The 16,948-nt window shown below is 43.7% G+C and overlaps 1 protein-coding gene across 2 annotated transcripts in view; it reads right to left on the bottom strand.

The window, feature by feature from the left end:
- ADK (adenosine kinase) overlaps window positions 1-16,719 on the bottom strand; it is a 598,204-nt gene extending 581,485 nt beyond the window's left edge. For both annotated transcript variants that reach the window (XM_008269935.5, XM_089313496.1), the window contains exon 1: window positions 16,615-16,719. In XM_008269935.5, coding sequence (XP_008268157.1) covers window positions 16,615-16,679 — 65 coding nt within the window. In that variant the 5' untranslated portion in view covers window positions 16,680-16,719. The remainder of the gene's footprint in view (window positions 1-16,614) is intronic.
- Between the last annotated feature and the right edge of the window lie 229 nt (window positions 16,720-16,948).

Genomic DNA, 16,948 nt, shown 5'->3' with positions numbered 1-16,948 from the left:
CCCTCTTCCCAGTTCATAGCTGTATTTCCCTCTAAATTCCTTTTCCCTATGCTTATCAAACATTAAGAAAGTGAGGTTCTTCAATATTATCAGTTGTATCTAATAAAATGTTGTGGTCCTACTTTTAAAAATAGGCTAACTGAACATTTCATCATTTCCTTAAAAAGGTTTTTATTTTAATTTTTGTATTGTTACTTTGGGTCATTTTTCTTTCTTTTAATTTATTTGAGAGACAAAGACAGACACCCCCCATCCCCTGCCATTTGTTTTTTCACTTCCCAAATGCCACAATGGCTGGGACTGGGCTGGGGTTAAAGCCATGAAGTCAATCCTGGGTGACAGGGACCCAGCTACTTGAGTCTTCACCCACTGCCTACCAGGATCAGAATCAAATCCAAGTGCTTTGACATGGGACAGGAGGTGTCTCAACCACTAGGCCAAACACCTGCCCCATTGTGGGTCATTTCTAATGAAAAAGACCTCATCGCTACCATCTCAGATCTGGTAGAACATTTTTACAGGACTTTAAAATTATTAACAGTATTAAAAGGCTAATTGCTTTTTAGAAGATTATCACTAATTGTTTCATGTATAATACAGAACACTTTATTTAAAAAGATTTACTGGGGTTGGTAACTGCTGCCTGCAATGCTGGCATCCCATATGGGCATCAGTTCGAGTTCCAGCTGCTCTACTTCCAATCCAGCTCCCTGCTAATGCGCCTGGGAGAGCAGTGGAAAATGGTCCAAGTACTGGGGTCTCTACTCTCATGTAGGAGAACTGGATGAAGCTTCTGGCTTCAGCCTGGTCCAGCCCCAGCTGTTGCGGTCATTTAGTGAGTAAACCAGCAGATGGAAGATCTCTCTCACTAGCTCTCCCTGACTCTATATCACTCTGCCTTTCAAATAAATAAAATAAAAAGGAATAAACTATTAAATATATACATATATTTAAAGACAGAGTAACATAGGCAGGAAAAGAAAGAGATCTTCCATCCACTGGTTCATTCCCCAAATGGCTAAAAACGCCAGGGCTGGGCCAGGCCAAAGCCACAAGCCATGAACTCCATCAGGGTCTCCTATTTGGGTGGCAGAGGCCCAAATATTGGGGCACCTTCCGTTGCTTTCCCAGGCCCATTAGCAGACAAATGGATCAGAAGTGGAACATCCAGCACTCGAACCTACACTCTATTATGTGATCCAAAATTAAAAGCACCAGCTTGACCCACTGCGCCACACACTGGCCCTTGGAATACTTTTTGAAACTAAGGGTCTGTGCTTGCTTTGGCAGCACATACACTAAAATTGGAGTGAAGCTAAGAGCCTGAGTTTTTTTTTTTTATTCCTGTTTAAATCATTACTGACTGCTGTTGTTTTTTATGCAGTACCAGAAAAATTCAGATAATCACTAAAAATATTAAAATAGATTCAGGTTTGAATTCTCTGACATTGTGTGATCTTGGGCATATTATTAAATTCTAAACCTGAGTTTGTTCATCTGCAACAGAGTAATGGTTAGCCTATATTATAATAATAACACTGAAGTCATAAGATTCAAATCGTTAACATCAAGGAAAACTACACATTTTTCAAAAACTTATTTAAAATCATTCTCTTAGCTGGAACTTTTAAACATAAGCAAAATTGGTTTGCCCAAGGTTTTAATTAGAAAACACAACCTGTTCAAAATCCAAGTTCAACAAGTTAATCTATTTGTAAAGCATACCATTAAATATATCCCATAAGAGAACATTTATTCCTGGGATAAAAACTACATTATGTGTGAATGAGAGAACTTCAAATAAAAATAAGCCTAAAAAAGATTACAAAACAGTTTCCCACAGAATTTCTTTAAATAGTGTGCTTATCTAACATACAGAAATCACTGTGACAACTTCTCAATTTGTATCGTTATTGAATAATATAAACAGCAAGAATATGAGTCAGAAGTCCTGAATACTCACTATTTAGGGACTCTTAACTTCTCAGAATCTATTTCCTTGGCTAAAGACATGTTACCTGGCATCATCCTTGTAAAAATCAATTTTTAAAAATTAGGGACCCATAGAAGGAAAAGTTGTCACCTGCAGCACTTGTATCCCATATGGATGCCAGTTCAACTCCCAGCTGCTTCACTTCTGATCCACTTCTAATGCACCTGGGAAAGCAGTGGAAGATAGACCAAGTACTTGGGGTCCTGCCACCCATGTGGGATGAAGCTCCTGGCTCCTGGCTTCGGCCTAGCCCAGCCCCAACCATTGCAGCCATCTGAGGAATGAACCAAAAGATCTCTTTGTGTCTCTCCTCCTCTCTCTCTGTAACTCTGCCTCTCAAAGGAATAAATCTTTTTTTAAAAAATAAAAGACTCTGATGTTTTCTTTAAATATATTATTCTTGGCCGGCACCGTGGCTCACTAGGCTAATCCTCTGCCTGTGGCACCAGCACCCCAGGTTCTAGTCCCGGTTGGGGCGCCAGGTACTAGTCCTGGTTGCTCCTCTTCCAGTCCAGCTCTCTGCTGTGGCCCAGGAGGGCAGCGGGGATGGCCCAAGTGCTTGGGTCCCTGCACGCGCATGGGAGACCGGGAGGAAGCACCCGGCTCCTGTCTTCAGATCTGCGCAGTGCCAGCCATAGCGGCCATTAGGGGAGTGAACCAATGGAAGGAAGACCTTTCTCTCTGTCTCTCTCTCACTGTCTATAACTCTCTCTCAGTATCTCTCTCTCTCACTAACTCTGCCTGTCAAAAAATTTAAAAAAAAAATGTTATTCTTAACCTTAAAAATTAAAAACTCCAAAGAACATTGATACTGTATAGTTTTAAGTAGGTACTGATACAGTTTAACCTCTTTGAGTTTCAATTCTCTCAACTTTACAATATAAATATTAGACTCAGATTTTAAGTATCTCATTAAACACTAACAATCCAAAGAGTCTAAAACATGTTCAAAGAATTTTCAAAAATCACAAGGGTTATAGACATTTGCTACAGTAGTTAAGAACCCATTTGCGGGGAGCCACGCTGTGGCATAGTAGGCTAAGTCTCCACCTGCAGCACCAGCAACCCATATGAGTGCCAGCTTGAGTCCCGGCTGATCCACTTCCAACCCAACTCCCTGTTAATGGCCTGGGAGAGCAGTGGAACAAATACCAAAATTTAAGTCCTGGATCTGCTCCCAATTCCAGCTTCCTGTAGATGCACGCCCTGGAAGGCAGCAGTGATGGCTCAAGTAGTTGGGTCCCTGCCACCCACCTGGAAGACCCAAATAGAGATCTGGTCTTCTGGCTTTGGCCTGTCCCAGCTTCAGCTGTTGCAGACATACAGGAGTGAACCAGCAGATAGGAGATCTCTGTCTCTCTGACAAAATAGACATCTCAAGAATCTATGAACCACCATTTCTCTCTCTCTTTTTTTTAAGATTTATTTATTTATTTTAAAGGCAGAGTTACAGAGAGGCAGAGGCAGAGAGAGAGGGAGAGAGAGAGAGGTCTTCCATCTGCTGGTTCACTTCCCAGATGGCCACAGAGAGAGAGAGAGAGGTCTTCCATTTGCTGGTTCACTCCCCAGATGGCCACAATGGCCAGAGCTGCACTGATCCGAAGCCAGGAGCCAGGAGCTTCCGTGTGTCCCACGAAGGTGCAGGGGCCCAAGGACTTGGGCCATCTTCTATTGCTTTCCCAGGACATAGCAGAGAGCTGTATTGGAAGTGGAGCAACTGGGACTCAAACCGGCACCCATATGGGATGCCAGCACTGCACACAGCAGCTTTACTGGATACGCCATAGCGCCGGCCCAGAACCATTTCAAAGGACATCTGGCTGATAATGAGATCTATTTACAGCTTTCCAACCCTACTCTGGGATTTGTAGGAAATCCCAGCTCCAGGAAGGAAAATTTCCCACCTTTTTTGGTAATCTGTATGCTAATCATCTCCTCCCACATGCTGCTCCTACAATTATGACCCCTAACATTCCCAAGCATCTTTGGAAATGCCAAAGTAGTTTCTCAGAGACAAGACTGAGAGAACCTGCTTTAACCTGTTTTATGAAGCACTATCTTGGCCAGCATGAAAAAATTTAAAGACTTCTTGATCTGACTTGATAAATACAAGATACTAACCAGATTCTTACGAATGCAGTTTATTCAAGCTTCACAAAAAGAACTGAGGTCAAATGTCACTAATGTGGTGTTTTTCCCACTGGTGGAAAAATGTATTCTTCTTTGCTTATTTGCACCAAAGGAGAGAAACACTATAGAAAGAGAGAAAAATTAGGCCGGCGCCGCGGCTCACTAGGCTAATCCTCTGCCTTGCAGCGCCGGCACACCGGGTTCTAGTCCCGGTCGGGGCGCCGGATTCTGTCCCGGTTGCCCCTCTTCCAGGCCAGCTCTCTGCTGTGGCCAGGGAGTGCAGTGGAGGATGGCCCAAGTGCTTGGGCCCTGCACCCCATGGGAGACCAGGAGAAGTACCTGGCTCCTGGCTTTGGATCAGCGTGGTGCGCCGGCCGCGGCAGCCATTGGAGGGTGAACCAATGGCAAAAGGAAGACCTTTCTCTCTGTCTCTCTCTCACTGTCCACTCTGCCTGTCAAAAAAAAGAAAAGAAAAAAGAAAGAAAAGAAAGAAAGAAAGAAACAGAGAAAAATTACTGCTAAAGAAGGGACTTCTGGGGCTGGCGCTATGGCATAGTGGATTTAGCTGCTGCCTGCAGAGCAAACAGCAGAGATGGCCCAAGTCCTTGAAGCCCTGCATCTGCATGGTAGACCTGGAAGAAGCTCCTGGTTCCTGGCTTCAGATTGGCTCAACTCCAACCAACACTGCTGTTTGGGGTGTGAACCTTCCAGCATCTGGTGGAAGACCTCTCTCTCCTCTCTCTATAACTCTGCCTTTCAAATAAATATATAAGTATTAAAAAAGAAAGAAAGAAAGAAAGAAAGAAAAGAAGGGAAAGCTAAACAAAGATAAAGACCCATGAGCCTAGGTCTAGAAATTTATATATTCTCTACAAAACACCCTTTGTATTTTTTTCCCCTAAGAATTGTTTATTTTATTTGAAAGGCAAAGTTACGGAGAGAGAGGTAGAGACAGTTCCTTCCACTGGTTCACTCCTCAAATGGGCACAACAGCCAGAGCTGGGTGGGTCCAAAGGCAGGAGCCAGGAACTTCTTCCAACTCTCATATGTGGGTACAGGGGCTGAAGCACCTAGGCCATCCTTTGCTGTTTTCCCAAGTACATTAGCAGGGAGCTGGATCAGAAATGCAGCAGCCAGGTCTTGAACTGGCATCCATGTGATGCCGGCTCTGCAGGTGGTCCCTTTACCAGCTACACCACAGCACTGGCCCCACCATTAGCATTTTTAAAAAGGGGGATGCATACAACCCAGGAAGTCAAATCTGCCATGTAGAAAATAACCTATATCACATACCAAAAAAGATAAATCTTTCCCTTTGAGTTTTAACTAAAATACTATTTTAATATTAAATATCTAGTACTACTTACTGAATTTAATAAAATAACCATAGTTTATTGAATATCTAAAACAATCTAATTCTACACATTTGGTTAAGAAAGTGCTAAGTAAAACAAACACAAAGTAGAATTTTGTCAGCATATTTTAAAGTGCCTTAACAAGCTGTTCCATGCTTAAATATAATATAATTAGTTCATCCTAAATGTATGAGAACAGACATAACCAAGAATGTAAGCCTATCACATCTATAGCCTAATGTCTTAAATTTTCAACAAAACGAAGAACTAAGAGTGATAACTAAGATCTCAGCTCTGTTGAGGAAAAACAGTTTTGGAATTTTGGAACACTCTATTTTAGGAGGAAACAGACTTCCTCAGTCAAGGCTATAGAACAAGAAAATGTTCAAATCTCTTAAAGACAACATATGTGAAATGATTATGAAAGTGATAATATTCTTGTATTTCAATTTGCTTAATTATTTAGATGGCCTTTCAGAGTTCAATTCTGAGCTCAAAAATAAAAAAGTTTATCTTACTATGTAAAGTTTAATGGAATCTGAAAAAAATCTGAGATATGTGAATTTGATTCCTTTGCATTCAACTCACCCCTCTTGGACAAGTCAAGAGAGACAAACTTCTTACAACATCATTTTGTGGTATATTATCTATTGGTTAAGTAGAACAGTAGTGCTGATCTTCAGAGTCTGAGGATTCTGATTACATTGCCAAAAGCCTAATAATTAAGGACTTGCTCATCCAGAGGAAAGAGATGCAGCATTCTGAAGTGTCTGAGACCTTTGGATATTCACTCTTTCAGAAAATCCACTCTTCTACCAAATAAGCAATTCTACTACATTAAAAAAGATAAAGTGCAGCAGTTAAGACTCTCACATCCAATATGGGAGTGCCTAGGTTTGAGTCCCAGCTCTGTTTCCAATTCCAACTTTCTGCTAATGCATAACTTAGGTGTGAACAGGTAATGGTTCAAGTACTTGAGTCCCTGTCACAGACATGTGAGACCCAGGTTGAGTCCCTGGCTTCTTACTTCATCCTGGTCCAGTCCTGGCTATTGTGGACTTTTGAAGAGTGAACCATTGGATAAAGATCTCTTGTTGGTGTGTGTGTGCGTGCGTATGTGGGTGTGTATGTCTCTACATGTTTCCACTAAATAAAAATGATTAAAAACAAAAGTAATGAAAAAGAAAACACTAATCAGAAGGCCTTAATAAAATGTTACTGTTGATATAGGAGATATATATTTATTCTAGGGGAATTTTCCCTGTGGAAAAATATAAGAAAAATGATTAACCATGGTCAAGCTCACTACAGTCACCAAAAAGACAGAAATGCCATCTAGGAGTACATTTCTTGCCTCTACTGTGATCCAAATTGACTTTGCATGCAGGTTCACTTCATGTAATAAGAAAAATTAAAGTCAAAGAACCAAGAAGTATTTTCAGTTAAAGGTTCTCTCTATCAACTCTCATGAATAGATAAGAATTTATAAAACCGGGCCGGTGCCACGGCTCACTAGGCTAATCCTCCACCTAGCGGCGCCGGCACACCGGGTTCTAGTCCCAGTCAGGGTGCCGGATTCTGTCCAGGTTGCCCCTCTTCCAGGCCAGCTCTCTACTGTGGCCAGGGAGTGCAGTGGAGGATGGCCCAAGTGCTTGGGCCCTGCACCCCATGGGAGACCAGGAGAAGCACCTGGCTCCTGGCTTCAGATCAGCACGGTGCACTGGCCGCAGCGCGCCAGCCGTGGCGACCATTGGAGGGTGAACCAATGGCAAAGGAAGACCTTTCTCTCTGTCTCTCTCTCTCACTATCCACTCTGCCTGTCAAAAAAAAAAAAAAAAAAGAATTTATAAAACCATTTTATATCAGAATGCTGCACACAGACTCAAGTATCTTTAAATTCACTAATCCAACAAAAAAGTAAAGCTTGTTATATTGCAATGAAGTGATCAATTATGAGGCACTAAAGAGTTACGCAACAAATTTCCTGACTTTGAATAGCAATAGACAAGATAAAACATGCACAATGCAAAGTTCAAAGTACAGTCAGGAAAGGAGCAATTTCCAGGCTGGATGATGAGGAGTTCTACAGAGAAGAAAGGCTTTAGCTAGGTGACAAAGAACGAAGCTGGTTTTCTGAGAGGGAGAGAAGGGTGGTTGTTTGTTTCAGTCAATATTTTCTATACATTCTAGAGTGGATTCTTCTCTTGCTGAAGGAACACCACCTCCTGCCTCCCTCAGGTCCTGGAGTTAATTACCAACCCCTCCTCAACATCCATCTACATCCTCAGCACACTACCCTCCCCTCCTTCCCCTTCAACACTGCCTATACTCCTGGGCTGCCCACGTATATCAGTACCACTTGCACACACAAACACTACATGGGCAGGCATTGAAAACTGGCTAAAACTCACCTCTACTACAGTACTTGGTCCATTAGTGGTATGAAACCCAGGTAGAACTAGAGTTCTCCCAAAACTGACACACACACATATTAAATCTCTTCCTCTGGGCTCATGAGATTTTGGCTTGGAGGTGAGAAATGCAATTTTTCTTGTTACACTGAAATAAACTGTATGAAAAATCTAATCCAGATGACAACAAATGCGAAAGACACACTCCTATAAACATTATTAAAGTGTTGGTGTCTAAATTTCCAGAGTCTTTATATGACAATATAATTAGGATAAAAATCTACAGGTTTAGAGTGGGCACATAGCCTAGTGGTTAAGCCACCCACATCCAACAGTGGAGTACCTGGGTGCAAAGCCTGGCTCTGGCTCCTGATCCCAGATTCCTCCTAATGTAGATCCTGGGAGTTAGCAGTGACGGCTGAAATAACTGAGTTCCCACTTCCGACTTGGCTGACCGGGACTGCTCCCCACCTACTTGCTCATCCCTGCTCCAGCCACTGCAGGCATTTGAAGGAAGCCCTGTTTCTTATCTCTTATCTCTCTCTCCACCTCTCAAATGTTTTAAAAATAATTTTTTAATAGCTATTGTTTCACTTTGGATTTTTGTTTCCATCTAACAAGGTGGAAGGCCCTTTCAACCTGAGAACTTTGCTTGTCGTTAACTTCAGGAAAATTCTCTGTTGTCAACTCTTCCAATTTGACTTCATCTTCCTCTTTTTGGAAATACTGGTGCTTCTTGATTTATATTCATATGTCTTAATTTCTCCTTATGTCTCTGTGATTCAGCTGAGTGAATTTCTCTACTTTCTTTCAATTCATTAATTTTCCCTTCAAAAATGTCTAATCTAGAGTTTAACCTATTTTAGTTTTGTTTTAATTTCACTAACTTTTTTATTTAATAGCCATCTATTTCATATCTACCTATTTTTATTAATAACATTTTTGATGATCATTATTTCTCATACCCTTTTTTAAAAATCTTTAAAATGACTTAGTCATTTTTAAATGGCCCTAGTATTTCCATTAGACGTGAGTGAACTGATCTCCCAGTGGCTTTGTTTATATTCTAAGTAATGCTCTTCCTCATATTTTCACAAGCTCAGACCCTCCCCCTCTTTTCCCAGTGGTTCTGAAGCAAGCCATCCCCCTTCCACAGCCCATGACCTCCAAGCTTGGTGCCCTTGTATTAGGTGATAGTGGGGAAATTACAGTTCCTGACACTAAGCCATCTGGCAGCCTGGCTGTGTCTGTGTGTTCACTTAAGGTCCACAGCTTTTTAAAGCAACAGCTGGGGGCCGGCGCCGTGGCTCAATAGGCTAATCCTCCACCTTGTGGCGCCGGCACACCGGGTTCTAGTCCCGGTTGGGGCGCCGGATTCTGTCCCGGTTGCCCCTCTTCCAGGCCAGCTCTCTGCTATGGCCAGGGAGTGCAGTGGAGGATGGCCCAGGTGCTTGGGCCCTGCACCCCATGGGAGACCAGGAAAAGCACCTGGATCCTGGCTCCTGCCATCGGATCAGCGCGGTGCGCCGGCTGCAGCGGCGGCCATTGGAGGGTGAACCAACGGCAAAGGAAGACCTTTCTCTCTCTGTCTCTCTCTCTCACTGTCCACTCTGCCTGTCAAAAATTAAAAAAAAAAAAAAAAAAAAAAAAAAAAATAAAGCAACAGCTGGGAGCAGATGAGTTCAGCCTTCCTTCACTCAGACCCAGCCCTGCTCCTGGTCTCATCAGGGTGTCTCACTACAGATTTCCCCTGCAGAGTTATTTCCCCCAGTGTCGGAATCTAGAGTGTAACTGCATGTTTCCTCTCTGTTCCTAGTTCCTAGAGATGTGTACCTTGTTTATGAGTGTATCTACACGCTTCCTCTTTTGTTTTAAATTTGTAATTGTTGCATGTGGAGCAGAGTCGTGAGCCAAGAAGGATAGACAGTCCTACAATAATAATAATTGCTAACATTTATTGAAGACTTGTTATAGGCTAGTTTTACATGAATTTTCTTATAAAATCCTTCTCAACTGTCTTAAGAAGAAGGTAGTGGGGCTGGTGCTGTGGCATATCGAATAAGGCTGCCGTCTAAAGTGCAGGCATCCCATATGGGTGCAGGCTCCACTTCTGATCCAGCTCTCTGCTTTGGCCTGGGAAAGCAACAGAAGATGGCCCAAGTCCATGGGCCCCTGCACCCATGTGGGAGACCAGGAAGAAGCTCCTGGCTATTGGCTTCAGATCGGCCCAGCTCCAGGCATTGCAGCCATTTGGAGAGTGAACCAGTGAAAGGAAGACCTCTTTCCTCTCTGCCTCTGCCTCTCTCGGTAACACTGCTTTTCAAATAAATAAATAAATCTTAAAAAAAAAAGTGGGTAGTATTACTTCTCATCCATTTCATAGGTGAGAACGCAGAGCCATGGGGCAAGTGGGCAAACATCCAAAGATCACCAGCTAATAAGGACCAAGAGTCAAACCATGTATCTGATTCTAGTAACCAGGCTCTTAACCACTGCTCTACTGCCTTCCATCCTGACCAAACAGCTCTTTATAATTTTGATTTTCCCTCTTTTTTTCCACTTACCTGCAAACATCTTGCACACAGACAGAATTTTAAAAGTGGAGCCATTTTCTGGGTTTATAAAGAAGCTTATTACCCTCATGTTTTATTTAGTGTTATTCAGTGTAGGCCTATACCTAAAATCAGAAACATAGTTTTTAATGCTCATCTTTTCCCCAGAGTCCTTCCCACATTATTGAGTTTCAAGCACTTCCTTGCTTGCCCTCTGGCTCACTCTCCCTCTACCACTTCTACTTTGCCCTGGTACAAAATGCCCAGAAAAGGATCTTATCAAGACATTCGTGCAAGGAGCCGGTGCTGTGGCATAGCGAGTAAAGCCGCCGCCTGTGGTGCCGGCATCCCATATGGGTGTTGGTTCAAGTCCTGGCTGCTCCACTTCCGATCCAGCTCTCTGCTATGGCCCGGGAAAGCAGTGGAAGATGGCCCAACTCCTTGGGCCCCTATACCCACGTGTGAGACCTGGAAGAAGCTCCTGGCTCCTAGCTTCAGAACGGCACAGTTCCATCCATGACAGCAAATTGGGGAGTGAGCCAGCAGATGGGAGACCTCTATCTCCCTGCTTTTCATCCTCTCACTGTATAACTCTTTCAAATAAATAAATAAATATTAAAAAAAAAAAAGACATTCATGCAAAGCACTTCAGGGAACTTCTGTTTTCCTTTCCATCATATCCAAAAGCCTTAATCTTAAAGAATTAAATTTATAAATGCAAGTGAAAGGCATGCATTATCATCCCAAAACAAGCAAATTCAATTTTAGGCTGCATTATTAAATGTATAGGGTTGGGGCCAGCGCTGTGGCTTAGCGGGTAAAGCCACCACCTGCTGTGCCAGCATCCCATATGGGCGCCAGTCCTGGCTGCTCCACTTCTGATCCAGCTCTCTGCTATGGCCTGGGAAAGCAGTAGAGGATGGTCCAAGTCCTTGGGTCTCTGCACTCACATGTGAGACCTAGAAGAAGCTCCTGGCTTCAGATAGGCACAGCTCAGGTTGTTGCGGCCATCTGGAAAGTGAACCAGAAGATGAAGAACTTCTCTCTCTCTGCCTCTGTCTCTCTGTAACTCTGCCTTTAAAATAAATAAATCTTTAAAAAAAATAAATGTACGGGGTCTAGTAAAGATACCAGTTCCACTCTATGAAACAAACATTAATTGGATAACTCCTAAGGACCAGGTACTGTGTAACACCCTAGGGACACATGATCATCCTTTTTCTCTTCTAGTCTGCATATACTAACATGTTCCTCTTGTAATCCTAACTGCAGACCATTCCAGAACAATGTGCTCAGTTTATAAAAATAAAATAAACTTCCAGAAAGTTTTCTGAAAGAGAGAAAAAAAATGTGTTTCAGAAGAAGGAATTACTGAAGCTGTTGCTTAGTCACCAAAGGTACTGTCTCCCTGAGTTTTCTACGTAATTTGAAAATACAGGGTTAGCAGTGAGAAAGGAGATGGAGGGAAGGAATTAAATTGGTTAGGAAGCAATACTTGGGGAAAACTCAGTACTGAAGAATTGCAATTTGTTTCCTTTTTATTAAAAGTCATGACCCTGAACAATCCCTAACCATAACGTCTAAGTAGTTTTGATGTGGGCCCTGTGAATTCAACTCTTCCTAACATCAACATCTTATATTTGCTACAATGAGTAAGTGGAGCTATGCCTCAGGAAGATAAGCAAAAGTTCAAACTGTTGATGTACCGACTAGTCTGGAAGCCTTTATAAAATCTAAGCAAAACTAGGCCGGCGCCGCAGCTCACTAGGCTAATCCTCCGCCCTGCGGCGCCGGCACACCGGGTTCTAGTCCCGGTCGGGGCGCTGGATTCTGTCCCGGTTGCCCCTCTTCCAGGCCAGCTCTCTGCTGTGGCCCGGGAGTGCAGTGGAGGATGGCCCAAGTGCTTGGGCCCTGCACCCCATGGGAGACCAGGAGAAGTACCTGGCTCCTGCCTTCGGACTGGCGTGGTGCGCCGGCCGCAGCGCGCCAGCCGCGGCGGCCATTGGAGGGTGAACCAACGGCAAAGGAAGACCTTTCTCTCTGTCTCTCTCTCCCACTGTCCACTCTGCCTGTCAAAAAAAAAAAAAAAAAAATCTAAGCAAAACTCGGTCTACATTTTGATACCATTAACAGATGCAGGAACCACGAGAGATGGTGCAGATTTAGGACAATAGATGAATTTAGTTTGATAAACACGGCTCTAAAGAGTCAACTAGTTATTCACAAGAAGATACTCAACAGAGAGTTGAAACTGAGTTCTAAGAGCTAACAGAGAAATAGAAAAATCACATGTGAAAGTGTGCAATACAAAGTCTGGATCCCTATATCCAGTGCTTCAGTCACACAAAGCCACCCGTAATTCCCCAGCAGAGGTAGCTACCCCAGCCCTGACTCTAAAAAATAAACATTTTTCTGTAAAGACAGACACCCACTTCATACTTGGGTCTTCTTCCAGAATGCTCAGATGTCTTTTTCCCAAAGCCTACTTAGCTAACAGAAGGACAGTACCTGGGTCCTACCTCTTTGTGTATACATACCCAGTTTTTAGCAGCATGCCTAAAATAGCACGCACTTGAAAGACAGACTGAAACAGCAGACTTGGCATGTGCTCAACAAGCTGTGGAAGGCTCTGTATCCCCTTAGAGGTGACCGCTGAAGAAATGAACTTGGCTGACATTGCCAAAGAAAAGAAAACCAAGTAGTCCTAAATATAATCATCACAGAACCTCTTAATCTAGGAGCAGTTCCCAAAGATGTTTCTTGATTCTCTCAGGTCTGAATACCTCCTGTGTTACACAGGGGTCATTACTTCTACCTCACAGGTCATGGGGAGGATTATTGAGATAGCATATGTGAGTATAGAGCAAGCACCTGCTCTAAAGTCTGGCATCCAATTACATTTCCTTCCCTTCCTCAACTCCTTCTGAAAACATTAGAGCTTCATTCTTTCTCTGCAACTTTAGTAACTACTATATCCCGAATACCAACCTAGCCTAGAAAACAAAAAACAAAACAGATGTGTGAGAAAGGGAGGCTAGCTCTGCCAGATGCCTTCCTTTGCGCAGTTTCTCAGCCTCTACACTACTGACAATTTTGGCCAATTTTTTATTATAGGAGGATGTACTGTGCATTGTGGAATGTTCAGCAGTATCCTTAAACTACACACCAGCATCCAGGAGCACTCCCTACCAAAAACGTCTCCAAACTTTGCCAAATATCCCTGAGATGGGAACAATTTCCCCTGGTTGAGAAATACTGCCCTAGAGCTAACTGGAATTCTCACAGAGCCCTAAATTCTTTCTCTGACATCTGAAAATATCTTTGTTCCCCACTGACTGACCCTACACATTTACACTTAGACTTTATAAGCCATTCTCTTTAACAATCAACCAAAATTGGTAATTATACCTTAATTGTAAAGCACGTTATCAAAAATTCAGTGTAACTCAAGGAAGTATCATGCTACAACCTGGAAAGCCAAAGTAATACAGTATAATAAAAGAACCAAACCCAAAAGGTCTCCACTCAAAATTTTTTCTGTCCCAGTATTCTCAAAGGGTCTAATATCTTAACTTCTTGTCTACAGGTTGCACTGTATTAGCTGCTAAGGAATTTTACAAGTTTTAAATAGACACTAATGACATATAAAACATATAGATATAGCAAGAGAAATAGATATAGATAGATATATGCCTGTTTCCTTGTTGGTAAAATGTAGGTAATTAACATAATAGGGTTGTTATGGAGTTCAGTTAAAATATATACAGTGTTTAAACAGTACCTGGCATCTACATATGTAAGTATAAAACAATATTTATCATCATGTTTAAGGATGCATAAGCAAAGAAAAGCCTATATTGCGTAGTGGTGTAAAAGCAGGCAAATATTTTTATATGCCTACAATGCAGTAAAATAATAAATTTGTATTCACATGCCCTGGGTTTATATTTCTGTTCCTTAACTAATTGTTTCATTTGGCCTTCAATATCCTCATCTGTAAAACAGGAGTAATTCTTTTCTTATATCTTTGAGCTGTCCAACAAGGTAACAGGAAAGCACTGTGAAAATTGATCAGCCTTGGGCCGGCACCGGGGCTCACTAAGCTAATCCTCCACCTTGCGGCACCGGCACACCAGGTTCTAGTCCCGGTTGGGGCACCGGATTCTGTCTCGGTTGCCCCTCTTCCAGGCCAGCTCTCTGCTGTGGCCAGGGAGTGCAGTGGAGGATGGCCCAGGTGCTTGGGCCCTGTACCCCATGGGAGACCAGGAGAAGCACCTGGCTCCTGCCTTCGGATCAGCGCGGCACGCTGGCCACAGCGGCCACCGTTGGGTGAACCAACGGCAAAGGAAGACCTTTCTCTCTGTCTCTCTCTCTCTCACTGTCCACTCTGCCTGTCAAAAAAAAAAAAAAAGAAAGAAAGAAAAAAGAAAAAGAAAATTGATCAGCTTCATCTATAAAGATTTATTTTGTTAATGGAAGATCTTAGAGTTCCATGACAGTAGGGAAGAGTTCCATCTGTCTCCCAATTTGGTGGGGAAAATCAGTGAAGGAGACTTTCAAGGAAATACTCTAATAAAGGGACAAGTAGGGAAACCGTACACCTTGAACTCAGGTAGGTGTGTTTCAAAAGTCCTTGTTTTAATCTGCATATACAAGGATACTTCAAAAAGGTCAAGAAAATGATAATTATCTTTTAATTCCATTTTTCCAAAACTTGTTGAAGTGCCATCCTAGTCTGAAAATTTTTAAATAAAAAAGACATACAGAATTATTATTTTTGTTTATACTCTTGGTATAAGGTAGGCACATTAATCTTTCGAAGTTAGTGGGGATACATTAAAAGCACTGGCAGGAGGCCCTGCGCTGTGGCATGGCAGGTGGAGACTGCAGTGCCGGCATCCCATGTGGGCAGTGGTTCGAGTCCTGGATGCTCCACTGTCAATCCAGCTCTCTGCTGTGGCCTAGGAAAGTAGTGGAAGATGGCTAAAGCCCTTGGGCCCCTCACCCATGTGAGAGACCTGGAAGAAGCTCCTGGCTCCTGGCTTTGGATCTGCGTGGTTGCGACCGTTGCTGTTATCTTGGGAGTGGACCAGTGTGTGGAAGACTTACTTTATTTCTCTCTCTCTCTCTCCCTCAGCCTCTCTGTAACTCTGCCTTTCAAATAAATAAATCTTTAAAAAAAAAAAAAAAAAAAAAAAGAAGAAGCACTGGCAAGGATTTTGTCTCTCTCCTTTCAAAACAGTATGAACACACTACGGTGTCCCTAAATGACGTTTTCAGTTAGGAATGAATCAATCTTCTGGAAGCGAAGAAGAGTTGGAAGAAATGGAATTTGTATAATCAGTAGTGTTTCAATAGCTTTAAATTAGTTTGATATGTTTATTTTTAGACTTAAAAAAATCCCCGCCTTCCAACGAACACTTCAAAATCATCAAAGACTGTGCCGCTGCACTTTATACTTGCTAGGAAGGCAGTTTTTAACAAACGACTTTTTGTAAGTTAAAGTTGCAACATCAATCATACATGAGACTGGTGTTGGGGAAAGAAATTCTAAACTGCAGCCAAAAAAAATGCAAATAAAAAAGAAAACGAGCCCTTCCCATCCACTCGGCCTGCAAAGCCTCCCAGGTGGGGTATGGGTCTCCGACAGAAGGTCTCCAAAGGTGCCAGTTTTCAAAGTGCGTATGCATTAGGTCAAGGCACCCTTCCTCGACATTTGTCAAAAAATTCCCAAGAATTCTGTTTGTCCCGGAGCTGGACAGACACAGGCCTTCTCCCCGCTTTCCCTCAGGGAAGCGAAGGTGGCTGCCTACGGACGCTGCTCCGGACCGGTCCTCCAGGGTCGCACCAGTCCAGCAGCGCGGGACGCACGTGGTGCCTGCAATCGGCTTCAGTTCCCCCCACTACCACCAACCACCTTCGGCCGCCCTGACTAGCGGAGAGCTGCCAGAACCGGAGCTGCACTGGAGCGGACGACCAGTCAAGTAAACTTAGATGGGGACGGGCGAGGGGTCGCGGCCACGCGAGCAGCTCCCTGAGTGACAGGTCGGGCGTGCTGGCCCCATGCAGGCAGGCAGCCGGACACCACCGAACGCCGGGGCTGCGCAACCCCACGTGGGCCCTAGCTTGCTGAAGGCGCCGTCACCCTCCTCCCCACTTCGGGCAGCGCTCACCTCAGCGCTCGCGGCGCCTCCACCTTCAGTTTTTTGGGCTTTGGCTCTTCCTCAGCAGCTGCCATCTTCGCGCTCCCACCCTACTTGGGCTCCACCGACCGCCCCACCCCCTCGTCCCTCTGAGCCCGCCCCCTCCACGCATCACCGCCTTTTTTCTCCAAACCCCGCCCCCCGAAACACCGCCCATTCCATGACTCTCTCACCCACCACCATTGGCTCTACCCCTGTATGGCCCCGCCCCTCGTGGCCCCACCCACTCCACTGTAGGGGACCCGAGACTGAGTTAGGCTGCAGATGAGCGCCTGAGTCCAAACGGTGCGGAATCCCGCCCTTT

Source organism: Oryctolagus cuniculus, chromosome 15 (genome assembly GCF_051225735.1).
Source record: "Oryctolagus cuniculus isolate XC-2025 breed Fujian yellow rabbit chromosome 15, ASM5122573v1, whole genome shotgun sequence".
Taxonomy (NCBI): Eukaryota; Metazoa; Chordata; class Mammalia; order Lagomorpha; family Leporidae; genus Oryctolagus; species Oryctolagus cuniculus.
Note: the sequence above shows the minus strand (reverse complement) of the source record. Positions and strands in the feature narration are given on the sequence as shown.